This window comes from Tupaia chinensis, unplaced genomic scaffold, assembly GCF_000334495.1.
Source record: "Tupaia chinensis unplaced genomic scaffold, TupChi_1.0 Scaffold144336_1, whole genome shotgun sequence".
NCBI classification, from domain to species: Eukaryota; Metazoa; Chordata; class Mammalia; order Scandentia; family Tupaiidae; genus Tupaia; species Tupaia belangeri.
In genome coordinates, this window is record NW_006204194.1 from 239,510 (window position 1) to 267,001 (window position 27,492).

Consider the following 27,492-nt stretch of genomic DNA (forward strand, 5'->3'; position numbering starts at 1 on the left):
TGCCGCCGCCTCGCTCCGGCCGGTGGCTGCTCCCTGCTGTTCTGGCCCATCTGCGGCCTACTTGCAGATGGTGTCTAACCGCCCCTCCCGGGGTAGGGTGCCACCCGCCAGACTCGTCCAACCGCCCGCCCCACCTCCCAGCCAGCCCCACTAGGACAGTGGCAGGATGTCAGTGACAGCACAGGACTAGGGTCACAAATCACTCTGAGGCCTGAAACATTAGCCTGTCACATGCGGGCCACCAGCTTGTGGTTTCTGGTTGTACCCAAACCTATCCGCAGCAGCCTAGTGGCTGCAGGTGGAGGGAGGGGAGGCTGGATGTCCTAGTGGTGCTGCCCTGCAGGGTGTGGTACACCAGCAACCACCAATGGCTCAGCAGTAGCCTGGCTAGCATGTGGCCAGGCCATGACAGGGTGGGCCTTTGGAGCCCAGGAACAGCCGTGGCCTCTGTATCCTCTACTGGGAGCTGCTTCCAGGACAGCATGCTGCCAGCCAGGCCTCTAGGAGAACCCAATCCCTTCAGCAGGCCCACAGAGGCTGACACAACCCAGGTTGTCACTGACGGTATTACTGGGTGGGTAGGTGGGTGGGTGGGGAACCTGGGCCTCTGCACTGCACGTGGCTGCTAGCCTCGGAGAGCCAGGGCTGGTCAGCATGCTTCCCAGTGAATCCAGATCCCCACAGGCCATGTTGCCTCACAGCAAGTACCCCCCAGGACAGGCACAGGTGAAGGGACCACCGAGGACAGACACAGGCACAGGTGATGGCCACCCGAGGCTGGCAGGTTTATTGGGCAGCAGTGGGATCAGCGGTTGGACTTGGCCACACGCTCCAGCTCATCCTTCTTCTTGATGGCATAGGAGTTGGAGGATCCCTGCAAGGAGACAGAGGGTCAGCGCTGAGCCGGAGGACCCCAAACACTCAACTGAGACCCCCAGCAACCCCACCCACCTTGGCAGCATTGATGAGTTCATCTGCCAGGCACTCGGCGATGGTCTTGATGTTTCGGAAAGCAGCTTCACGGGCGCCTGTACACAGCAGCCAGATGGCCTGGGGGACACGAGGTCAGGCTAAGATGGCAAGATAGCAGCCCTCCAGGACCCCAGCTATTGGCTACCACATTGTCATGCCAGATCAGACAAATAGCCACGAGAGCTTGCGTCCAGATCCGTGGGCTGAAGGTAGGTACAATGTATGCTCTGGCCCTGGGCCCCTGAGCGGGCAGTGAAGGAATAGAGGCACCCACAGAACAGGGATGGATTCAACATTCTATGCTGTTAAATTCCTTGGGGTGATGATGGATATACACCATCCTCCTTAAAGTGTGTACACACAGACACATATACACACAGGAACGAAACCAGAGTTCAGCCAGATGTGACCTAAGAGAGGGCTCAGAGATGGGATCTGCCCAGCATGGGGTGGGAATCCGAGAAAGCTTCCTGGAGGAAGTGATGTTCCAAGTAAAACATGCAGACAGGGATGAGTTTTCCAGCCCTAGGCAAGACTCCACCTATTCCTGGTGCTGCCCCATCCTGTCTCTCTCCAGTTCCAAGCCCACCTGATTCACACGCCGCAGTGGGGACACATCCACAGCCTGCCGCCTCACTGTCCCAGCTCTCCCGATGCGTGTGGAGTCTTCCCGGGGACCACTGTTGATGATGGCATTCACCAGGACCTGCAGAGGGTTCTAGGAGAGGAGAGGGTCACGCACCTGACCTCTGGCCCTGGCTCCTCTACCCTGTCCTGCCCCTGCCTGCCAGTCATACCTCGCCCGTGAGCAGGTGGATGATCTCAAAGGCGTGCTTGACGATGCGTACAGTCATGAGCTTCTTGCCGTTGTTGCGCCCATGCATCATCATGGAGTTGGTGAGGCGCTCCACGATGGGGCACTGTGCCTTGCGAAAGCGCTTGGCAGCATATCGCCCTGCACTGTGGGGCAGGTACTTGGCATACTTCTCCTTCACTGCGATGTAATCCTGGGGCGGGAGGATGAAGAACAATCGTGGTGACCAGGGTGAGACCCAGCCAAGGCTTGGAGGAGTTGTGCACTCACTCCAGTGACCTGCAGACCCAAGTGCCTCCCCAGGGGACTTGGATGTGAGCTTCACCAGCCCCATGAAAAACAAAACCTAAGCAAGTGACTTTACCAAGTAAATAAAAGATATTTCTTTTGTAATGGGAGGGAAGAGGTGGGAAGTTTAGGAGATCAGAGCCTGAGCCCACATTTTTTTTTTATAAAAGTTTTTGCCATAGGATGCATGTGCTTATCAAAGAGAGAGACAGTGAGTGAAAGTGAGAAACCATTCCAAGGGGGATGGCCATGTCACAGTACCTTCTCTTCCATTTTCCCCTCAGGATTTTGGGCAGACATACACACATGTGCCCAGCATGATTATCAAGCTGCCAGGTCTGGGACTCCAACCACAGTTGACCACGTGGGAGTCTAGCACCTTAATGACCACACCACTTCCTGGTCACATGAGTTCAGTTTTTTAACAGTGAGGCATGGTAGGTAAAGAAGCAACATGGCCAACTACCTGATTGAAGTTCTAGACCCAGCCACAGGGTCTTGGACTCAAACTGCAGTTGGCTAGCCATTACGCCAACTGCTGGTCCCAATTCTAAGCCACCTGTCAGCCTCATACCTTAAAACTATCACAGCAAAAGACATATTCAGGCATGCTATGCGCAGGGAAAAACAACAGTATGGGACTGGCATAAGTGCAGACAGATATCGGTGGAATAAAATGGAAAGCGGGGGCAGACCTTGTGGTGCAGTGAGTGCTGTGCACAGGGAGCAGGCTCCCACAGGCCATGTGCATTTGGAGTTCTAGGTCCAGTGGTGTGAACCTGGGATCCTGGTAAGATGGAAAATGGAGGAAAAAGGACTGCAGCATGACCAAGTGCCACTGGGGATGGGGGTGCTTTCTGTTGCCAAGCTCACATACCCTCTGGAAATTGGGGAAAAGAAAAAAAAAAAAAAAAGAGAGATAGAGCGCATCCAAAATATGAATATGCATCAATGGCCCATTGATATTTTGGCAAGGAGGCCAAGACAATTCAGTTGGGGAAAGAACAGTCTCAATGGCTGTCCTAGATTACCATACACATGCCACACCTACAGCGAGTCTTAAGCTCTACAGTTTGCCGCTAAAACACAAAACGTAAATGGGATGTGACATTATTTCCTCAGAAGGAATCCAATTCCGATGAGAACTGTAGCAACCATGGTCCAGGCCTGGTAGCATGCACTGCTTGACACTGCTATTTGGCAGGCTGAGGCCACACAGAAGGGTAAAGTTCGAATCTTGAGATGTGTGATGGTGTGTGTCTGTAGTCACACTTACCTGAGAGCCTGAGGAAGGAGAACGACATAACAAGACTCTGTCTTTTTTTTTTTTAAAGAATTATTTTTTAATTTTACTTGTTTATTTTATTTATTTTACTTTGACAAGAGAGGACAGAGTGAAAGCGAGAGAGTGAGAAAATGAGCCGCCAGGTCCAGGACTTGAACCCTGGGCAGCCATATGGGAGTCCAGCGCCCTTAACCACCATGTCACCTGCCAGTCCCGTAACTCTATCTTTAAATAAATAAGTAAACAAATAACTTGCCATCAAGTTTACACAGAACAGGAAAGTGGAAAAAGGTGTGTTTAGTGGTTCAGAAATCCCTTCTTCACTTGTTTGACTTCAGTTCTTAACGTGAAACCTGTGTCCCCACCTGGAAGAAATCAAGTGTCCCCACCTGGAAGAAATCACATTTGCCCCCAACCCCTTGCCAGGACAAACCGTGTCCACCTCACCTGCAGAGAGATGTCATTGATCTGCACATCGTCGGTGCTCCACTTCCCAAAGAGCTTGATGTCAGGGGTCTCTGCCACAGCTGGTGTGGCTGTCTCCCACTCGGTCATCCTGGAGACAGAAGAAACTGTCAAGGCCCCACCTGTGAAGCTCAGACACACCCACCCCACTCTGAAGCGGGCCCCATCCTGTGAACTGGGAAGTCATAAAGGACCAAGGAAGGATGTAAACGTTTTTTTTGAACCTTAGGCAACTCGCTCAGCTACCAGCAAGAAGCATGTTTTCCACTGAGGAGACCTAGGCCCAAGACCTGGCGGCTGCACGGCCTAACCTTTAACCGCTGGGCAGGTGGAGCCAAAGCCCCAATACCGTCTTCAAGTTACAGCCGTGCTATTTTTTTTAACCTGCTCTGGGCTCAGTTTCCCCATCTGTGAGCTGGGAAGCCTATAATTAAGGTTATTGAATGACTTCCGCTGCATAACCAAGGTTAAAGCTTCTATTCACCGACACTAACATCAGGGGCTGCTATAAAGACCGAAAACGTGTACAGGGCCAAGCGCACCACATATCTTAAAAGAGCGTAACTAAGAAAGCTTCCCACTTAATTGTACAGCTGCACAGTCCAACGCCCCTACCCCAACCCGGAACCGCGGCGGGAGGCTGGACTACAGCAAGAAACCAAAATTAACTTCCCCACTCCTGGTTCCTGCGTCCTCTTTGCCGAGCGAGAAAAGCAAGACCCAACGAGGGAAGGCCGAAGGCCCAGGGCCTGCCCACAGTCCCGCGGAAGACCTCGGACTGTCCCTCCCGCACCTTCCGGGCGGACGCCCGACCGCTCAGCGGCCTCACCTAAACGTAAAGCCGGGGTGACTATACCGTCCCGCGTGTACCACGCGCCGCCCTGGCACTGACAGGAAGAGGCCGCTCCGCGCGGTCCAACGCTTTTAGCAGAGGCTAAAACTTCCGGGTCAGTGGTGACGACGTGTGCGTAAAAGGACATGGAGTGCGCACAGACCAATCCGGAGCGAGGATGTAAAGCGATCTTTCGTGCCAAGCGTCCGCGTACGACGGCGCGCATGCGCACTTATGGTTCCGGAACCCAAAGCGTGTCTGGCGGAAGTCCGATATGCAGTATTTGCCCGGTCTTGCGCTCCCTGCACAAGCGCAGAAATCTCCTTGAGGCCAAGACTGCCATGTCTACTTAGGGCAGAAGTCGGGCCCGAGCTCCCCCCGGGTTCAGAGGCTGACCTCGCGCGCCATTCCCCGCCGGCTTTAAGCCGGGTAGCCAGGTAAATCCCCCGCTGTTCCTCGCCGCGGTCAAGGCTGCCTCGCAGCACGCGTGCTATGCGGCCAGTTGTGTGGAGTGGGTCTGCACGCGCAGGTTCCCTGCGGTCCCCGGAAAGGGCCTCCCACAGGTCCTCTCGATCCGCCCTCCTCTTTCTGCCCTGCCTTTGCTGGCTGAGGGAACGGGCAGGAGCCTCGAGTTTGCGGACCTGGCTGTAAGGGCCGCCACTTGGAACCTGTTTGACACCCCCGAGAGCCAGAAGCAAGAGAGATAAGCCGTTAGATGGAGGCGATTGGCCTCCCTCTCTGCTGCTCCCGGAAGAGCCTCGGTGAGCAGCTCAGCTCTAGCCCAGGACCGACCCCGGGCCCTCTGGGAGGACCTGGCCTGGTGTGAGGTCTCAGTTTACCCCCTGAGCGGGAGTGGGCAGGAAGCCCGGCGGACAACCGGTGCTGAGCGGCCACGAGGCCGTGTCCAGCAGGTGGCTTTGGGGGCAGCCCTCACGTTTGGCGTAGGGTGAAGGTCGCTTTGCCCAGTGACCGCAAGTACCCAGTGTGGCAAGCAGGGGCCAGCCAGTGACCCCTGCCCACTGCCTAGAGGAGGCCTACCAAGGCAGAGCCCCTGGAAGCCTGACCCTGAGGAGTGCACCTACTTGACCCAGGTGGCCCTACCCCCTCTGGATCCCAGGTCCCCCCTCAGCCCTCAGGCACACCCAGCAGGTGCTAGCTTTGGCACTTGATTGAAGCTTCCCCTGCACAAAGTCGGAGACTGCTGAGGGCTCCCCACCATCAGCCCTCTTGGACTGTCCTGAGCTCATGAGAGTGTTTTAGTGTACTCAGTGAGAAATAAGAGGACATCTAGACATAGCCAAATTTACTGGAGTTTATTGATTAAGCCGGGGGCATAAAACCCCATAGCCCTGAGTGAAAGGAGGAAGGAGCTTATATAGGCCAAAAATGCATAATTGTGTCCCGGATGACATGAGGATTCACAGGGACAAAGGGCAGTGGGCTTGAAAGGATAGAGGTTAGGGCTTTACAGTTTGAAAGCAAGCAGAGGCACCTCACAGAGGCAAAACAAGCTGGTAAGCAGGTTAACCATCCCTAAGGGTATGTTCCATGTCTACGCAAACACAATGGACTCTCAGTCTCTATTGGCTCTGGGCAAGGCCCAGAGACTGGACTATTTTTAAAATTTTTTTAACTTTATTTATTTTATTTATTTAAATTTGACCAGAGAGTGACACACAGAGAGAGAGAGAGCACAAGAGAGAGAAAGTGAGAAAGCAAACCTCCAGGTCTGGGACTAGAACCACAGTTGGCCTTGTGGGAGTCCAGCGCCCTTAACCACCACACCACCATCTTAAGGCAACCAGGAGGAGTGGGGTTTTAAGGACAATAGGAATGTTAATCACTATTTACTCTTAGGTAAAGAAAGAGAATTAAAGTTTTTAGTAATAGAAATTTAACAGTTTATATTTAACATTTGGAGGCGTCCTCCAAAATGGAGTCATTTCTGCTTCATTCCCCACTTCTGGAGTCGCTTCTCCAAGATGGAGTCATGCCTGTTTCAAAAGCATTGCCGTGACCAGGCCAGCAGAGACCTCCAGAGGCCGCAAATCTCTTGTGGCCAGCCCTTGTCAGGGCTGGGGTGGAATGAGGGGGAGCACTGACTGAGGCTTGGCAGTGGCCGAAGTCCAGCTGTGTGTCCTCAGCCTGGATGTGTGTCTTTCCTGCCATGGCTCCTGTTCCCCTGTCTGTGAGGTGGGAGTAACAGTGACATGCACACCCACAGTGAGGAGTTGGTGAGCCCCAGTCTCTCTCAGGGCCTGCATGTAAAGCCCTGCAGTGACCAGGCACTATAATTTGTGAGTTCCAAGGGCCAGGGATTTTGCCCTTGCTGACATTGAGGCTCCTGTCTCTGAACCCCATTGTAAAATGGGTGCCACTGCTTTTCTTAACTGGAGTGAGGAGTAGATGAACCAAGCCGTGTGTCACTTGACAGCACAGGGTCTACTGGCAGCTGCTCCAGTTCATTTGTAAAGTTCTGACTCAGCTCCATCCCCTGGACATTCCCATGAATGTCTCAGTGGCTGTGCATTTGGAATCAGACCCTTCCTCTGGGCCCAGGAAAGCAGGGCCCTTGCCTCTAAGATGGCGGCTATACTGTAGGTCCACCTCCCCTAATGGTTGTGGCCCGTGGTGTCCCACAGGGGGCTGACAAGTGAGGGCCACCCGGACTGCACAGCCCAACAGGTCTTAATGGAACCTGTGTCCATACTTGCTTCTGTCTGGCTACTGCCATGGGCAAATCACCCAGCCACTCTTGCCTTCAGTTAATCTTTTTTAACAGAAGTATTTTATTCACTTTATTCATTTATTTATTTTATTTTATTTTGCCAGATAAGGACAGAGAGAGAGAGAGAAAAAGAAAGCAAGCTGCAAGATTCAGGAATCGAATCACTGTCAGCCATCTGGAAGTTCTATGCCTTTAACTACCATACTACCTGCTGGTCCCATCAGTTTTTGGGGTTTTTTGGGGGTTTTTTTAGAATTATTTATTTTGGGACCAGAAGTTGGTATAATGACTGTGTCGCTGGACTCCCATGTAGTCGACCGCAGTTCGAGTTCCAGACCCAGTGGCTTAAACTCATGCCAGGTGTGTGTGCGTTCGTGCCCAAGATCCTGCAAGGAGAATGGAAGAGAAGGGATTGCAGCATGGCCATCCCCCCCCCCTTTTATTTAAAAAAATAATCATTCTTTTTTTAAACTTCATTTATTTACTTTTTTTTTTTTTTGGAGAGATTTTCGCTATAGGGGGCGTGCACTCGCCCAACAGAGAGAGAGACATAGAGACAGAAAGCTAGAAATCACCCCCCAGGGGGGATGGTCACGCCGCAATCCCTTCTCCTCCATTCTCCTCTCAGGATCTTGGGCACTCACGCACACGCGCCCAGTGTGAGTTTTAAGCCACCGGGTCCGGGACGCGAACTGCGGTCAACTACCTGGGAGTCCAGCGACATAGCCATTACGCTAACTGCTGGTTCCTTCCTATTTACTTATTTTAATTTGACCAGGGAGGGACTGAGCAAGAGAGAGAAAGTGAAAGTGAGAAAACAAGCTATGAGGTCTGTTACTTGAACTACAGTTGGCCATGTGGAGTTTAGCACCTTCAACCACCAGAACTGTCAGCCCCTCAGTTAATCTTTAAAATAGGTTGTCCATGGTGCTAGCAGGTGGCATGATGGTTCAGGTGCTGGACTTCCACATGGCTGATGGCAGTTTGAGTCCCAGACCCAGCAGCTTGAAAATCAAGCCTGGCTGTGGGTGTCCAAAATCCCAAAAGGAAAATGGAGAAGAGATTGTAGTGTGGTCATCCCCCTTGGAGAGTGATTTCTCACTTTTCCTCTGTCTCCATTGAGGTCACATGCCCTATGAAAACATTAAACAAACAAACAACAAAAAAGGTTGTCCAGTACCAGCAGTTGATGTAATGGCTGTCATTGAACTCCCATGTAGTCGACCACGGTTTGAATCCCGGACCCAGTGGCTTAAATTCACGCTGGGCTTGTGTGCGTGCCTGCCCAAGATCCTGAGAGGAGAATGGAAGAGAAGGGATTGTGGCGTGGCCATCCCCCCTGGGGGGTGATTTCTTGCTTTCTGCCTCTCTTTTTTTCTCTTTCTGGCAAGCACATGTGCCCTATAGCAAAACCTCTCCCCCAAAAAAAGGGTTGTCGATTCAGCAGATTAGTATACTAATCACATACCACAATGGGTGCAATTCGTTGTGTTTTTGTGTATTTCTGGAGCACACTGTGCCAGGCTCAACAGTCTAGCTGTCGGAACTACCTGAGCTGAGGTTCCAGTTAGTATAGAGTTGATCTCTCTCTCTCTCTCTCATGGTCATGAGCATGGTAACAAGGTAGTGTGGTAGTTTGCTACTCTATAAATGATAACCTGGCCCAGCTGTTAGGACAAGGGAGTCACTAAGGTGTGTGACAATAATGCGGTGCCCTCTGATTTTTTGTTTTTAAGATTTTGGCCATAGGATGTGTGCAGGTTGCACCCAGAGGCGGACATGCTAGGTTGAATTTCAGAAATACTTTCCCTGGGAACCAGCAGTTAGCGTAATGGCTATGTCGCTGGACTCCCACGTAAGTCGACCGCAGTTCATATCCCGGTGGCTTAAAACTCACGCTGGGCGCGTGTGCGTGCGTGCCCAAGATCCCAGAGAAGGGATTGCGTCGTGACCATCCCCCCCTAGGGGGTGATTTCTCACTTTCTGCCTCTCTTTTTGTCTCTCTCTCTGTCTGTCTGGCGAGTGCACACGCCCTATAGCAAAAAACTCTCCAAAAAAAAAAAAGGCTAGAAATACTTTCCCTGTGGTCTATCCACACCCTTTCACCCTGTGTCTCAGCTTGGCAGCCTCAGGGTAGAGGGTAGAGGGTAGGGTGGAACTGGAAGGCTGGTGGATAGACAAAGCTTTGCTAAGTGACCACCCCACTCCCCAGGCTGGATGGGGTCAGGGATGGAGGCAAGGATGGCTGCTGGGTTTTTGGTTGGACCCCTGCCATGGAGTCAGGGAAGAAGGGTTTTGGGGGAAGAGGCTCTGACTTGGGTTGGGACATGTGAAGCTCCCAGACTGAGTCCAAACTCCTGAGGAAAATGTCCATTCTCCCAATGGCAGACAGGGGAGCCTGTGGGAACCTAAGCTGGACTTCATCCCCCCTCCTGAACCCCCCAGGCACCCTTAAGTTACTCGTGGGGAAACATAGTCTGTACTGTGGGCCTGCCAGGCCCCGTCACCCACCATCCTCTTCCTATGTGCTGTTACCCCTTTGCATCTGCTGCTTCCTCACCCGACCCACTCCATCCCAGAGAACCTCATGGCTCACTTCCTTCCTCAGTCTTGCTTTAACTGTACCTTCTCCAGGAAGCCTTCACTTTATCATAACTTTTAAATGGGGATACTAATTGCATACTACAAAACTAATGTGTGCAATTCAGTGTGTTTTAATGTATTCAAAGGCATGCAACCATCACCACTGCCCAGTTCCAGAAGTTTCATCACCCCAGAAAGGAACCTTATACCTGTTACCGTGTTTAGAGAATTCCAAAATGAGTCTTAGGGGCTGAAGTAGCAGGCGGTAGCAGAGCTGCATTCAGTATGGAGGCTCTGGGGGAGAAGTCGTTTCTCACTGGAAAGTCGGTTTGTAGAGGCTGCCAGCATTCTTTGTCTGGTGGCCATGTTATTGACGTCTGCACTGTCCTCACTTCACGGACGCTGGCCCTCCTGCTTTCCTCTTAAGAACCATTTTGATTGTGACTAGGGCCCACCTGGACATTCCAGGGTAATCTCCCCATTTCATGCTCTTTATCACGTTCACGAAGTCCCTTTTGCCATATGAGGTAACATTCACAGGTCTGGGGATTAGGATGTGGACATCCTTGGGTCTGCCATGCACATACACTGGACACAAGACCTTAGCAGCAGTTCCTGTCCTAGGATCAACAGCCACCAAAGGAGTCGTATTGAGCATGGCTTCCTGATGGCAGTCTGGAAATACATCCAGGACAGCTGATGAGAAGGATGGGTCAGAAGACAGCAGAGGCCATAGTCAGCAGGTGAGAGGACAAGTCAAGTACTAAGACAGACAGTGGAGGGGGGGCTGGCCCAGAGAGGCAGGAAAGTGACTGCCAACCATCTCAGCTCCTGCTGAAATTCCCTTTGTCTGTCTCTTCTGTTCATTTTGTTCTCTCTCTGTCTCTCTATCTTTTTGCTATGGGGCATGTGTGCTCATCAGAGAGAGACAGAGAGAGGGAGAGGGAAAAATGGAAAATGAGAAATCACCTCCCAGGGGGTATGGCCACCCTGCAGTCCCTTCTCTAGTCTCCTCTCAGGATTTTGGGCATGCACACACATATACTGGTGTGGTTTTCAAGCCTTTGGGTTTGGGACTCTAAATGTGCAGCCAGCCATGAGGGATCTAGTGTCTTAACCATCGTGCCAACTGCGGGCTCCTCTTTTCCCTTTTATAGCTTTCAAGATTCTTGAGAAAACTTGACCAAGCCATCCAGAATGCCTTAACTTCTGGGGTTTGCTTTCATGGCCTCCAGCACCTTCTCCCCACCTGGGGACTGTCTATCTCTTAATTCCTCTGCTCTTCCAGATTGTCCAACCAGGACTCTACACTGGGCCAAGACGCAAGCCCAGAGCCTCCATCACCTGTGGTTGATTCTCAGCGAGTTGCCCTGGGCCCCCAGAAGAGGCCTGAAATAGAGGACAGAGCCAGGAGATATCCCCTCTCAGGAAAGGGACCTGGTGGAGGAGTGGTGGACAGACAGACAGCTCCTAAGGGTGCAGGCTTCCAGGGCAACCCTGGTTTCTCAGGTACCTGTCAGATTGAGGGCATTAAGACACCCATGTGGGAACCCCCATCGTAGGGGTGTGGTGTGGCAAGGTGCTTCTGTGGTGCTGCCCATGGTACTGACGTTGCAGGGTGCACCAAGGCAGCAGGCCTGTGTGAAAGTGGGAGACAAAGACCCGCCACAAGCCCTGTGACAGGCCCCCACTGGACCAGCCCTCAACATTTCTGCCTGTCCAGTGGCACGGCCTTCCTCCTAGAGTGCCAGGATGACCAATTTGGCTGCTTCTTGCTAAATGGGGACGTAGTTTCAGAGGTCAGGATTGAAGGAAATGGTATGTGTTTATTTAAAAATACTCAGAATTTTGCATTTAGGTTTTCAATTTTATTATGCTTGCACCAACTTCCACCGTTATGTTTCCAAATCTGAAAGCACATTTAATTACGATATACAACAAAGAAGGCAGCAAGGTTGAGGACAAAAATCTGACTGCTTCTTCCTATTTTTCAAAATTGTTTCTAGAGGGCCTGGAGGGAGTCACACCCACAAACATTAACAGGCCATTTTGACCCTTTGGTAACAGAATTCTCCCTACATCCTGTCCCTGGCATAGTATGCATTGATATGCATTAAGCCTCACCTCTGTTAAAGTACATTCTTTTCTGATCTCAGCAACCTTCCTTTTCCAATCACCAACTTAAAAAAACTGTAAAACCCACCTATAAGCTGTAAGCCCCCATGTCCCACCTTTTTGGGCCAGACTAATGGAAAAGCTCTTCACTAACTTCCAAACTGTCTCTCCCTCTCACAATCAAATAAAAGGAACCCCTGTACCTGATCACCCCAAGAAAGGCATGTTTTGCCTCTTCTCTGGGCCTAGGTCACTTGTATTCTGCTTAGAAATAAATTACATTATTATTTTTGCAGAGTTGGGTATTTCCATCAGCACTATCCTTTTTTTTGGAGAGGTTTTTGCTAAAGAGTGCGATCGCTCACCAGAAAAGACAAAGCGAGAAATCACCCTCTGGGGAGGATGGCTATGCTGCAATCCCTTCTCTCTCCTCTCGGGATCTTGGGTGTGGAGCGCCCCCGCCCATCGCCCTCAGCGTCTATTTCAAAATGGCGCTCAACGGAAGCCCGCTGAGCGCTCAAAGCAGTAAACAACTTTAAGGAAGTAGGGCAGTGGGGAGCGTGGAGAGCACGGGAACACTGCATGCAACCAATCCTCTTTCGAGGACTGGCTTCCGTGCACGTGGACAATGATCTGATTGGCTAGGGGCCCTTTATAAGGCCCTGGGGAAAGGGAAAGGGAGAAGAACTTCTGTAACATAGCCTGGGGAAATAAAGTGCTGAAGAGAAGACCGTCTCCGGAGTCGTCAGTTGCGCTACACTTGGGCACACATGCACAAGTGTTCAGAGTGAGTTTAAGTCACTGGGTCTGGGACTCAAACCACAGTCAACTACATGGGAGTCCAGCAACATAGTCATTATGCCAACTGCTGGCCCCAACACCATCCTATTTTCATCAGTAGCCAGGTAGCTTACTACTTTATTTATTTACCCAGAAGAATTTTATTTTACCTAAGATTTGTAAGTGTAGCATGAAATACTGTCATCCTGTAAACTCTTCTTTAACAAGCCAAGACATAATTCAAAACTATTTTATGGTCTAGACAGTTTTTGCCAATGAAATACAGTGAAAACAACAGGCTGAGGTGATACAATAGACATTTCTGGTCTGTACTTTGCATTTCCAGTCATTGTCTATACATCATTTATTGTGGTGATTTGGGGAGTCTATCTAATTCACCATCATCTGAGTGTAAAATTTCAAGAAAAGCAGTTTTAGCTTTAATGAATCAAAATTTTTAAATGTTAAGAAAAATTTGCTTAAGACTTAAAGCCAGGGGGCCAGCAGGTAATATGGTGGTTAAGAGTGCTGGACTCCCACATGGCTATCCATGGTTTGGGTCCTGGACCTGGCAGCTTTTGTTCTTGCTTTCCCTTTCTATCTCTCACTCTGTCCCTTTCTGGTCAAATTAAAATAATTAAATGGAGTTAAATAAAGTAATTCTTAAAAAAAAAAAAAAAAGACTTGGGACCAGCAGTTGGCATAATGGCTATGTCGCTGAACTCCCATGTAGTTGACCGTGGTTCGAGTCCTGGACCCGGTGGCTTAAACTCATGCTGGGTGTGTGTGTGTACATGCCCAAGATCCCGAGAGGAGAATGGAAGAGAAGGGATTGTGGCGTGGCCATCTCCCCTGGGGGGTGATTTCTCGCTTTCTGTCTCTCTGTCTTTCTGGCGAGCACATGCACCCTATAGCGAAAACCTCTCAAAACAAACAAACAAACAATCTTAAAGCTAGAAAAAAGGTTAGGATTCTGTCCAAACAGTAGGTAGCTACTAAAAACTCAAAAAACAAACATGTTCAAAGCTAAAATCTAGTAGCAAGTGCACTGTAGTTTTCTTGGGAAACATTTTTTTCTCTTTCCATTCCACCTTTTACCAAAGAAAAGCATAGTAAAACTAACTTATTTGCAGAAAATAAGTTTAGTCTTAATTTGGTTTGTTATTTATACAAAGCCTAATAAGAATACTAATTGACTTAGTTGGCTTTGCCAGAACCTTTTATAAGGAACTTCAGATTAGACTCCCAAGGCTATAGAGCCAAGTCAGGAATCCATCCTCTGACCGTGCCTTTAAGTACCAGTACTTGGAAGTCTTGGGGCCTGTCAGGAAGTGACATTCTTTACTTACCTGCCAGGTAGAACTGTTTGTGGTACCCTTTCAAGGGTTTCTTTTGACTTTCTTGAGATCAACCTTAGTTCCTTAGTTTTCTGGTTATACCTTCAGATATGACATGCCAGTTAAAGCCCTGGCAATAATGAGCGTTTCCAATTTCTGATGCAAGGCAACACGTATTATTGAACTTAAATGAACAACCATACTGTCACAAAATACTAATGCTCACCAATATTCTCCAGTTCCAGGAGTCAGAAAGAAAGAAAAGTTTATGTTTTAATTTAAAAAGACAAAACATTAACAAGTTGCTGAACCTAGCAACAAGTCAAAAGAAAACAAAAATCCTTAAATCTGCAAAACAAAACATAGAACAAAATCAGTAATGTTTTAGTCAAAACTAAAAAAGTTCTATTTTGCCGGTACCTGCCCCAGGCTTGGGTCAATCTAAGGGGAAATGGAAAGAAAGCTAGAGAGATGGAGTAGCAGCAGACACAGGCAGCCTGAGCCTAGGTAGTCCGAACAACTTTTGCCACCAGACAAACTGGGCGCCTTTATTTATAGAGCAAAGTGGCACTACATATGTGTATTTCATGATATTCCATAGATATGTTGATGTATTACAGACAATAAGAAGTAGGTAACAAATATTAAGGGCTTAGACATACTGGGCCAGGTGTATCCCTTGGCCATAATTCCATCAAGGAGAAATCCCTCTAATCTTTTCTAATGGGGAGAAGCCTAGCTGCAGGTGTGGGGAAGAAACATAAGAGTAAAGAATCTCGCCATAAAGAGGGCACCACCATCCCCAGAGAAGGCTAAAGAATCTCACAGACGCAGAGCAGGGATTGGACTTTGCTAATTTGGGTCAAGATGTTTCCTGAATTCCATCAGATGTGTCTGTTGGAAAGCCCTTAGCAATTTCTACCCTTTGCTCTGGATGGCAAAGGAAAGAACACGTTGCAAGGTTCTGCCATAGCCCAAAGGGACAGGCGGTGTGTGCTCAGAGCATGTCCCCACACCTTTAAGGGCTCTCTCTGAACATGTCCCTACACTATTTCACCAATTCAGTCTCAAGTAATTAATCTCTCTCTTGTTGCAGTGTTAGTATGGTCCAATCTTTCCATTTTAATCCTGGAAGTTCAGAGATACAATTTCAAATTTATCAAAAAAAACTATATATGGGACCAGCAGTTAACGTAATGGCTATGTCACTGGACTCCCATGTGGTCGACCACAGTTGGAGTCCTGGACCTGGTGGCTTAAACTCACGCTGGGTGTGTGTGCGTGCATGCCCAAAATCCCAGGCGGAGAAGGGATTGCAGTGTGGCCATCCCCCCCAGGGGGTGATTTCTCGCTTTCTGTCTGTCTCTCTCTCTCTGGTGAGCGCATGCACCCTGTAGTTCTGGTCTGTACTTTGCATTTCCAGTCATTGTCTATACATCATTTATTGTGGTGATTTGGGGAGTCTATCTAATTCACCATCATCTGAGTGTAAAATTTCAAGAAAAGCAGTTTTAGCTTTAATGAATCAAAATTTTTAAATGTTAAGAAAAATTTGCTTAAGACTTAAAGCCAGGGGGCCAGCAGGTAATATGGTGGTTAAGAGTGCTGGACTCCCACATGGCTATCCATGGTTTGGGTCCTGGACCTGGCAGCTTTTGTTCTTGCTTTCCCTTTCTATCTCTCACTCTGTCCCTTTCTGGTCAAATTAAAATAATTAAATGGAGTTAAATAAAGTAATTCTTAAAAAAAAAAAAGAAAGACTTGGGACCAGCAGTTGGCATAATGGCTATGTCGCTGAACTCCCATGTAGTTGACCGTGGTTCGAGTCCTGGACCCGGTGGCTTAAACTCATGCTGGGTGTGTGTGTGTACATGCCCAAGATCCCGAGAGGAGAATGGAAGAGAAGGGATTGTGGCGTGGCCATCTCCCCTGGGGGGTGATTTCTCGCTTTCTGTCTCTCTGTCTTTCTGGCGAGCACATGCACCCTATAGCGAAAACCTCTCAAAACAAACAAACAAACAATCTTAAAGCTAGAAAAAAGGTTAGGATTCTGTCCAAACAGTAGGTAGCTACTAAAAACTCAAAAAACAAACATGTTCAAAGCTAAAATCTAGTAGCAAGTGCACTGTAGTTTTCTTGGGAAACATTTTTTTCTCTTTCCATTCCACCTTTTACCAAAGAAAAGCATAGTAAAACTAACTTATTTGCAGAAAATAAGTTTAGTCTTAATTTGGTTTGTTATTTATACAAAGCCTAATAAGAATACTAATTGACTTAGTTGGCTTTGCCAGAACCTTTTATAAGGAACTTCAGATTAGACTCCCAAGGCTATAGAGCCAAGTCAGGAATCCATCCTCTGACCGTGCCTTTAAGTACCAGTACTTGGAAGTCTTGGGGCCTGTCAGGAAGTGACATTCTTTACTTACCTGCCAGGTAGAACTGCTTGTGGTACCCTTTCAAGGGTTTCTTTTGACTTTCTTGAGATCAACCTTAGTTCCTTAGTTTTCTGGTTATACCTTCAGATATGACATGCCAGTTAAAGCCCTGGCAATAATGAGCGTTTCCAATTTCTGATGCAAGGCAACACGTATTATTGAACTTAAATGAACAACCATACTGTCACAAAATACTAATGCTCACCAATATTCTCCAGTTCCAGGAGTCAGAAAGAAAGAAAAGTTTATGTTTTAATTTAAAAAGACAAAACATTAACAAGTTGCTGAACCTAGCAACAAGTCAAAAGAAAACAAAAATCCTTAAATCTGCAAAACAAAACATAGAACAAAATCAGTAATGTTTTAGTCAAAACTAAAAAAGTTCTATTTTGCCGGTACCTGCCCCAGGCTTGGGTCAATCTAAGGGGAAATGGAAAGAAAGCTAGAGAGATGGAGTAGCAGCAGACACAGGCAGCCTGAGCCTAGGTAGTCCGAACAACTTTTGCCACCAGACAAACTGGGCGCCTTTATTTATAGAGCAAAGTGGCACTACATATGTGTATTTCATGATATTCCATAGATATGTTGATGTATTACAGACAATAAGAAGTAGGTAACAAATATTAAGGGCTTAGACATACTGGGCCAGGTGTATCCCTTGGCCATAATTCCATCAAGGAGAAATCCCTCTAATCTTTTCTAATGGGGAGAAGCCTAGCTGCAGGTGTGGGGAAGAAACATAAGAGTAAAGAATCTCGCCATAAAGAGGGCACCACCATCCCCAGAGAAGGCTAAAGAATCTCACAGACGCAGAGCAGGGATTGGACTTTGCTAATTTGGGTCAAGATGTTTCCTGAATTCCATCAGATGTGTCTGTTGGAAAGCCCTTAGCAATTTCTACCCTTTGCTCTGGATGGCAAAGGAAAGAACACGTTGCAAGGTTCTGCCATAGCCCAAAGGGACAGGCGGTGTGTGCTCAGAGCATGTCCCCACACCTTTAAGGGCTCTCTCTGAACATGTCCCTACACTATTTCACCAATTCAGTCTCAAGTAATTAATCTCTCTCTTGTTGCAGTGTTAGTATGGTCCAATCTTTCCATTTTAATCCTGGAAGTTCAGAGATACAATTTCAAATTTATCAAAAAAAACTATATATGGGACCAGCAGTTAACGTAATGGCTAAGTCACTGGACTCCCATGTGGTCGACCACAGTTGGAGTCCTGGACCTGGTGGCTTAAACTCACGCTGGGTGTGTGTGCGTGCATGCCCAAAATCCCAGGCGGAGAAGGGATTGCAGTGTGGCCATCCCCCCCAGGGGGTGATTTCTCGCTTTCTGTCTGTCTCTCTCTCTCTGGTGAGCGCATGCACCCTGTAGCAAAAATCTCTCCAAAAAACAAAAACACAAAACGAAAAAAACTTTTTCCTAAGGAAACCATATAAAGAAAACAAAAAGTAAAGAAAGCCGATTTCGTACTGTAATCACACAACCAAAGATCAAATGTCCACTCACTGTATAGACTTAACATATGGTACCCCAAAAGCCCCAAACCCAAAGTGATCAATGAGTTTAAAGCAAAAGTGCAGAGCTCCGGACTGGAGAGAAAACACATTATAAAAAAGTCCTAAAGAGCTAATTGCAGTTAGTGAGAGGTGCAAGGAAAAGGGTTCAGTCAACTGAAACATGGCCATGAAAAATAAGATCCAAGAAACAGGCTTCAAAAATGGATGGACGGGGGGAACCAGCAGTTAACGTAATGGCTATGTCGCTGGACTCCCACATAGTCAACCGTGGGTCACGTCCCGGACCCGGTGGCTTAGAATTCACGCCGGCGTGTGCGTGCGTGCCCAAGATCCCGAGAGGAGAATGGAGGAGAAGGGATTGTGGCATGACCATCCCCCCTGGGGGGTGATTTCTCGCTTTCTGTCTCTATGTCTCTCTCTGTCTGTCTGGCGAGCGCACGCACCCTATAGCAAAAATCTCTCAAAAAAAAAATGGATGGACGGCATATTAATTTCTAATTAGGCTGACTTATCTACAAGGACTCTTTAAGAAAATTCTTTTCATATCTATCATCATTAGTTTTTAGCCAGGCAAACAGCAAACATCTTTTTTTCCCCCTCAGTGAACATGTTTCTTTCTGAGTACAGGTTTTTTTTTTTCTATAGGGCACGTATGCTTGCCAGGAAGAGAGAGACAGAAAACAGGAAATCACCCCATACCACAGTCCCTTCTCCATTCTCTTGGGATCTTGGGCATGCACACACATGCACCTGGTGTGAGTTTAAGCCACTGGGTCCAGGACTTGAACCACATTCAACTACATGGGAGTCCAGCGACATAGTAATTATGCCAATTGCTGGTCCCTCTGAATATAGCTTTGATCGCCTCTTCTCTCCTACAGATAAGGCTATCCGCACACGTGTCCTGGCCCGCAGGACAGTCGAACAGGTTTCCTGATTGAAGGAGCAAGAGATGGGACGAACGGCGCACTGTCACAGCACGGAGATGACGCAGTGTCTCTTCAGGGTTGTCTCTTTATTGTAGGCAGCTTGGAGATGACACAGTGTTCAGGGTCATCCAGAGATGACGCAGCGTCACAGCTCGGGGTCATCCGGAGATGACGCAGCATCACACCTCAGGGTCGTCTGGAGATGGCACGGTGTCACAGCTCTTCAGGGTCTTCCAGGTCGTCTGGCGATTATGGGCCAGGAATCGTGGTTATATACACATTGGTGGGCCGTGATTGGTTGAATGAAGGATAGTAAAAGGTGGGTTATGATTGGTTGCTCTGTGGACCAATCATGAGGTGCCTGGATATGCAAATCTGAGGGTTTCTAAGCTCACCGATTTGCTATGGGAAGGGGCCAATCAGAGTATGGTTTTGAAGGTGAGGTTTTTGAAGGGGAGCCAATTGTGGCCTTTGTAATTGTTTGCTCTCTGAGCCTAAGATGGCAATAGTAAGAGACTCATGAAAAATTGAAAAATAGCCTCAACAGACTTGCTGGTGCGCAGCTTCCCCCCCCCCCACATACACACACTTTTATCATGAATACAGAATAGAATTTAAACCAAATTATAACTGAACTAACAAAACAAGATCCATATTACTTCCAGAGATAGGCAAAAGAACAGAAAAACCTTGTCAGGTACACCATGTGCCAAACCTATGTTTAGACCAGCTAGACTTCAAGGTCTCAAACTCAGTAGGTCATTTCCACATAAGGCCCAAGACCCTGTACATCTCCTAGATAGAAAGTAGGCAACAGGTTGTTTATGGGAGAAGAGAAGAAGAGGGTTGCCGATAGAGGGTACTCTGAACAATTTCCAAAGGTTTACTTATTTTAGTAACAGTAATGACCTAATTCAAAAGCCTCTTCATGAAGAGCAAAGACTTCCCAAGGGGGGCATAGACTAGGGAATGTCCTCAATGATCCCCCAAAACTCACTCCCACAAAGGGACTATGGAAACAAAAGGCTCTTGTTGACACAGGTAGTTCCTAACACTAACCAGTTAACAAAGAACAGACGAAACCACCCCTTATGGATGGGACAAATTATTGAGAGCTTGACACATTTGGTACAAAAATTGTGCTCTGGGGGACCAGCAGTTAGCATAATGGCTATGTCGCTGGCCTCCCACGTAGTCAACCGCGGTTCGCATCCTGGACCCGGTAGCTTAAAACTCACGCTGGGCGTGTGTGTGTGCGTGCCCAAGATCCCGAGAGGAGAATGGAGGGGAAGGGATTGCGGCGTGACCATCCCCTCTGGGGGGTGATTTCTCACTTTCTGTCTCTCTGTCTCTCTCTGTCTGGCGAGCGCACACGCCCTGTAGCAAAAAAAAAAAACTCTCCAAAAAAAGAAAAAAAAATTGTGTTCCGAGAAATCTCACATGGTTTGTGTTCCCAGCCTTTTTAGGCTGGTCACTTGTAAATCACGCTCACCATCCCCCCTGGGGGGTGATTTCTCACTTTCTGTCTCTCTGTCTCTCTCTGTCTGGCGAGCGCACACGCCCTGTAGCAAAAAAAAAAAACTCTCCAAAAAAAGAAAAAAAAATTGTGTTCCGAGAAATCTCACATGGTTTGTGTTCCCAGCCTTTTTAGGCTGGTCACTTGTAAATCACGCTCTGAGATATTGGGGATCAAGAGAGGACTCCCATTAGGTCACAAATCAAGCTCTCAAAGATAAGAGGACAGAAGAACCTCATCCAGTCTTTGCAGAGGACCCGCAGATAGGTGATGGCCTGATGAGAACTGCAAAATATGCCAGCCTGTGGGGTCCAGCTTGAACAATGGGTTTCATGACTTCTAGTGAGGTGTAGGAGACAGGGGCCCTAAAAATATAATTAGGGTATGGGCCCAAAATGGAATTACAACATGGCTAAGTTTTGAGATGGAGACAAAGCAGCTCTGCTGCTTGCTGTTTGAGAGGCCTCTTGTGGAAGTGGCCCAGTGACTGACCTAGGCAGCCTGATCTTGACCCAGAACAAAGGCTTTTTCCAGGCCCCACCACCTTCCAGGGAGAGGATAAGATATTGGTTCCCATGGCCAAAAGCTTCTAGATAAAGAATCTCCTGACCTTCCATACCCACTTCAAAATTAGTAAAATAATTGGACCGACCCAGTATGTGTCCTCCACCAGGAGGGGAATATGTGCACAAGCCCCACCTTGAACAAGTCCAGATAAAGCCCTTCTTGACCCAAATAAAAACTCCTTGCCACAGTTCTTCCTTGGCAACTCATTTTCTGGACTTCTTTCTTCTTGGAAATTCTGTTTTTCCTTCCCTTCCCTTTAATAAATGCCCAGCTTTACCGTAACTACTCTTCTGTGTCCGTGACTAATTTTTCCTGAGCGTGGGACAGGAACCCATGTCTCTGCAAGTGTGGGACTGAGCAATCCTGCACCCCTGTGTTCCTGTATCACTAGGCCTGTGTTCTGCCCTCCTTAGGACATATGACACAGAAATGGAGACCATTTCTAGGGAGAGAAAAAAACAGATACTTATGCCAGAAAAACACTATGGGGACCAGCAGATGGTGCAATGGCTACATAGCTGGACTCTGACCTGAATGACTGCAGTTGGAGTGGGCTTCAGAATCATGCCAGGCTCCTGTGCATGCATGCCCCAGATCCCAGGAAGAGAATGGAGAAGGGACTGTAGTGTGGCCATTCCCCCTGGAGGGTGATTGTGTACTGCCTCTGTCTCTCTCTCTCAAGAGGGTGCAAGAACCCTAAGCCAAAAACCTCTCAAAGAAGACCAAAAAGTCCACTATGATCACTATACCCAGGGGAGACTATTTCATGCAAGTACTTTTTTCCCCATTAATAATTTAGAAAATAAATTAAACGGTGATTTTTACTATCAATTGGAACACTAAGAAGTTCTTCCCATTTTTGCCAAATTGTCAGGTCCTGAGTTCTCTTGGCTGTGACTTCTGGAAGAGCAGGGCAGCTTTGGTTTATCCTGCTCACCATGCCAAATCTACAGGGCCATGAAAATCGCCCTAAGGTTCACTGAAAAGCCACCGACACAGAGGAAAAGGAAAAGGCACACAGACATTTAGCTTATACCGTGCACATGGGGACCACACAAGCTGCTCCTTTAAGAAAGGCCAATCTGGGGACCAGCAGTTAGTGTAATGGCTATGTCGCTGAACTCCCATGTAGTTGACTGCAGTTCGAGTCCCGGACCCAGTAGCTTAAACTCATGCTGGGTGCATGTGCGTACGTGCCCAAGATCCCAAGAGGAGAATGGAGGAGAAGGGATTGCAGCGTGGCCATCCCCCCAGGGGGTGATTTCTCGCTTTCTGTCTGTCTCCCTCTGGCGAGCACACATGCCCTGTACCAAAAACCTCTCCCCCCGCCCCCCTCAAAAAAAAAAAAAAAAAAGGTCACTCTACTGAAAGTTGTACACTCTGAGGGACAAAGGAGGTCTTGAGTTATACCAAGAAAGCGGGGAGAGAGAATGCAAAGAATCTCTAGGCCAGTGGTCACGCTATTTTTTTTTCTCCCCTCATTGAACTTTGTTTTAATGGGTCTCAAAATTCTGTGACAGATTTTTGGTCAAGTTGTTTTCATTAAAAAGTACTGATTTTAAAAACTAATAACTTAAAACTGCCACACATACAAAAAAACTGAAACGGTCCACAAAACATTTTCCTTTCCTTCTGAAGGTTTTACGATGCATTGTTATCATTAACCAGTCTTTTACCATTAAACGTAAATGGCCAATGGAGTCAAACAGTTCTGAGACTGTTCTTTTACCACTGATTAATACTGGGGTGGCGGGAATTAGGGATATTCATTCAGCCTTCTGAGCTTTCTGGGCAGACTTGGTGATCTTGCCAGCTTCAGCAGCCTTCTTGTCCACGGCTTTGATGACACCTACAGCAACTGTCTGTCTCATATCACAAACAGCAAAATGACCCAGAGGAGGATAGTCAAAGAAGCTCTCAACACACATGGGCTTGCTGGGAACCATATCGACAATGGCACTATCACCTGATTTTAAAAATTTAGGGTCATCTTCCAGCTTTTGACCAGAACTGCAATCAATCTTTGTTTTCAGCTCAGCAAACTTGCAAGCAATGTGAGCTGTGTGACAATCCAGTACAGGGGCATAGCCAGCACTGATTTGGCCTGGATGGTTCAGGATAATCACCTGAGCAGTGAAGCCAGCTGCTTCCACTGGTGGGTCATTTTTGCTGTCACCAGCAACATTGCCACGTTGAACATCTTTGACAGACACGTTCTTGACTTTGAAACCCACGTTGTCCCCAGGAAGAGCTTCACTCAGAGCTTCATGGGGCATTTAAACCGACTTGACTTCAGTTGTCATATTGACTAGTGCAAAGGTGACCACCATACCAGGTTTGAGCACGCCAGTTTTCACTCGGCCAACAGGGACAGTGCCAATACCACCAATTTTGTACACTCCTGGAGGAGCAGATGCAAGGGCTTATCAGTTGGACGAGTTGGTGGCAGGATGTAATTCATAGCTTCAAGCAGTGTAGTTCTACTGGCATTGCCATTCTTACAGGTGACTTTCTATCCCTTGAACCATGACATACTAGCACTTGGCTCCAACATGTTGTCACCATTCCAACCAGAAATTGGCACAAACACTACTGTGTCGGAATTGTAGCTAATTTTCTTAATGTAGGTGCTGACTTCAACAATTTCCTTGTATCTCTTCTGATTGTAGGATGGCTCATTAGAGTCCATTGTGTTAACAACAACAATTAGTTGTTTCACACCCAGCGTGAAGCCAGAAGGGCATGCTCACGGGTCTGCCTGTTCTTGGAGATACCAGCTTCAAATTCACCAACACCAGCAGCAACAATAAGGGCAACACAGTCAGCCTGAGATGTGCCTGTAATCATGTTTTTGATGAAGTCTCTGTGTCTTGGGGCATTATACTTGCTGGCCTCAAATTTCCACAGGGAGATATCAAGGGTGATACTACGCTCACATTCAGCTTTCAGTTTATCCATTCCCAGGTGTATTTGAAGGAGTCCTTTCCCATCTCAGCAGCCTCCTCAAATTTTTAGATGGTTCTTTTGTCGATCCCACCACATTTGTCAATCAGATGGCCAGAAGTGGTGGACTTGCCAGAATCTACGTGTCCAATGACAACGATGTTGATGTGAGTCTTCTCCTTTCCCATTTTGGCTTTGATTTAGTGGTGGTTTTCACAACACCTGTGTTCTGGTGGCAAACCCGTTGCAAAAAAGCCACACTTCTAATCCCTTTTCCCATGTTCCAAGAAAAGATGAAGGGGTAGCATCAGAAAAGACTATTTACAGCTGCTATTGACTTTACTGGTATAGGGTGCATGTGCTTGCCAGAAAGACAGGGAGAGACAGAAAGTGAGAAATCACCCCCTGGGGGGGGGGAGCCATGCCACAGTCCCTTCTCCATTCTCCTCTTGGGATCTTGGGCATGCACGCACACACACCCAGCATGAGTTTTAGCTACTGGGTCTGGGATTTGAACTACAGTTGACTACATGGGAGTCCAGTGACATAGCCATTACGCCAACTGCTGGTCCCAAAGGTATATTTCTTTTCACAGAGTGTCAGCGAGCAGACCCTCTAGCTAAAATTCTATGCATGTTACTTTTATTTTTTCCCACAAAACGATTAGGTAGTTACCTAATTTAAACACCCATTCTTTGGTTCTTGTCCCCTGGATCCTAGAGAACATTGGGGCTAGATAATGTTACATAGAGTTATCTTTTTTCCTTTTTTTTTTTTTTTTTTTTTTTTTTACAATTTAGTTTGGTTTTAATAAAATGTTTTACCAAGCATTATTTTGACAAGGTACCCATGTTTAAGTTATGAACATTGACAGTGTCCATTTATATAACCACACGAAGTTAAGGATTTTAACCATTTTATAATATTAGCCTATTTTCTACAGTGCTTATTCACATATGCTCATTAACAAATGGTATGTTTTCTGTTACATTTATTGGTTTGAGTATTTTCTGGAAAACTGAAAACAATGCATGCATCCAAATAATAATGCACAGAGGCACAGAATATGAGCAACAACAGAGCATATTGTAACACTAGCACACCCCATCCCCCCTTTTTATTGCTTGTTTTGCTTAGTACTTCTTTTTTTAATTTTGAGAGGTTTTTGCTACAGGGTGCATGTGCTTGCCAGAAAGACAGAGAGAGAAAGAGAGACAGAAAGTGAGAAATCACCCCCCAAGGGGAATGGCCATGCCACAATCCCCTCTTGGGATCTTGGTCATGCACACACATGCGCCTGGCATGAGTTTAAGCCACCAGGTCCAGGATTCAAACCGCGGTGAACTACATGGGAGACCAGCGACACAGCCATTATGCTAACTGCTGATCCCTTGCTTAGTACTTCTTAAAACAAAAATAAGAATCTCTAATTCAACTGCCAAAGATTAACAGTAGGGCACATACTTAGGACTCAAATGAAATAGTAAGCACTAGCTGGCACAAACAGTAGGCAATTGATTTATGTAAGTATGACCTTATTGTCTACAACTTTTGTCAACCAGGATCTTCCTGACAAATTGATAACTCACATGAACATGATTTAGGTCTGAAATATATACAAGGCATTAACAACAGTGTGTTCTTTGGGAATTTAAGATTAATAAAGCCCTTAAAACTACCCACATTTGATTGAGGTCTTTGGGAAGTGAGAAACTTGTACTAAGCAATTGTGGTACATTTCTCCTGCAGGATGTTATTTCAGATGACTATACCTACACTCTCCTTGGTTTCCTTCAGTTAAATTGTATAGGGTACCGGGGCTGGCAAGTGGCATGATGGTTACAGGCGCTGGACTCCAACATGGCCAACCACAGTTCAAATCTCGAACCTGGTGGCTTGCTTTCTCACTTCGGTTCTCTCTCTCTCTCTGTTTCTCTTTGATCAAACTGGAAAGTAATAATTATAGTAATAATAAATAAAGTTAAATAAAATAATTCTTAAAAAAATTGTATAGGGGGACCAGTAGTTAGTGTAATGGCTATGTCGCTGGACTCCCATGTAATCAACCGCGGTTCATGTCCCGGACCCGGTGGTTAAACTCATGCCAGGCACGTGTGCATGCATGCCCAAGATCCCGAGAGGAGAATGGAGGAGAAGGGATTGCGGCGTGACCATCCCCCTGGGGGGGTGATTTTTCGCTTTCTGTCTCTCTGTCTCTCTCTGTCTGTCTGGAGAGCACATATGCCCTATAACAAAAACCTCTCCCCCCCAAAAATTGTATAGGGTACAAACAGGAAAGCATGCCAGCCAGTTAAGGGTTCAATAATGCATGATTTTCATTCTCTTGCTCTGAGAACTTGAATTGAAAAAAAAAATTAAACCAAGGAAAATAAAAGATTTAAAGGCCTATTGTGCTTTAAGGGGGGAAAAAAAAGGTACTCATTAGTTTGCTTAGGTATGCAGGCTTAGTGACCCGACCCTATATTTTCAAAGTTTTTATGAATGGTTTTTAAGATCGGAGGAGAAGGAAAACATCCACTACCCCTTTTCGAAACTTAAATAAGAGGGCAGTAGACATTCTTTACACCCAACAACTATGGCAGTAGTTCAAATGTGACTAAGATAAATGTAGAATGAAGATGCTCTGAACACAGTCAGAAATCAGCAAATCTAATACACTAAAATTTCATGACTGCATGTTGAAAGAAAATACACAAAAACCAAATAGGAATTTTGACAGTTTTCATTTGAAGGCAATCTTTTTTTTTTTTTTTTTTGGAGAGATTTTCGCTATAGGGTGCATGCACTCACCAGACAGACAGAGAGAGACAAAGAGACAGAAAGCGAGAAATCACCCCCCGGGGGAATGGTCACACCGCAATCCCTTCTCCTCCATTCTCCTCTTGGGATCTTGGGCACGCATGCACACGCGCCCGGCGTGAGTTTTAAGCCACTGGGTCCAGGATGCGAACCATGGTCAACTACGTGGGAATCCAGCGACATAGCCATTACGCTAACTGCTGGTTCCCTGAAGGCAATCTTAATGCTATTAGATTCACATATTTATGCTAATTTAAATACCCAATCCTATGTATCTAAAACGGACAATGCAATATACAAATATCTGTTCTCTCCACATATCAACACCCACTCATATGGTTTGGAAATGGGAAGAATAGATTCTCCTTAAACTGCAAGTCAGCAGGTGTTTCTTTACAGTTAACTTTAGCAAAATTTATACAAAATAGTAATTAACAACGATCTTGTTAACTCAAAAGGAAACACCTTCAAAATTGCATTTTGTTAGTTTCTGTACTAAAATGTAGAAAAATTGAACTACATAAATATTGAAAAGTTAAAAATTTCTTAATTTTTTATTCC

General features: G+C 47.0%; 1 protein-coding gene and 1 pseudogene across 1 annotated transcript; both read right to left on the reverse strand.

Moving 5' to 3' along the window:
- Window positions 1-755: 755 nt before the first annotated feature.
- Window positions 756-4,772, reverse strand: RPS5 (ribosomal protein S5). The gene is made up of 6 exons (XM_006166723.3): window positions 4,654-4,772; window positions 3,807-3,915; window positions 1,770-1,979; window positions 1,562-1,690; window positions 952-1,050; window positions 756-874 (listed from the first exon to the last, which is right to left on the reverse strand). The coding sequence occupies exons 2-6, from the start codon at window positions 3,912-3,914 to the stop codon at window positions 806-808; spliced, it is 615 nt and encodes a 204-aa protein (XP_006166785.1). The 5' UTR covers window position 3,915; window positions 4,654-4,772; the 3' UTR covers window positions 756-805.
- Window positions 4,773-22,919: 18,147 nt separating this feature from the next.
- LOC102484603 (elongation factor 1-alpha 1 pseudogene) lies at window positions 22,920-24,350 on the reverse strand (annotated as a pseudogene).
- Window positions 24,351-27,492: the final 3,142 nt, after the last annotated feature.

Coding starts and splice junctions, on each gene's coding strand:
- RPS5 (XM_006166723.3), bottom strand. CDS start 3,914: ATGACCGAGTGGGAGACAGCCACACCAGCTGTGGCAGAGACCCCTGAC. Junction 1,980..3,806: donor TCAATGACATCTCTCTGCAG/GTGAGGTGGACA, acceptor CTCCCGCCCCAG/GATTACATCGCAGTGAAGGA. Junction 1,691..1,769: donor TCCACCTGCTCACGGGCGAG/GTATGACTGGCA, acceptor CTCCTCTCCTAG/AACCCTCTGCAGGTCCTGGT.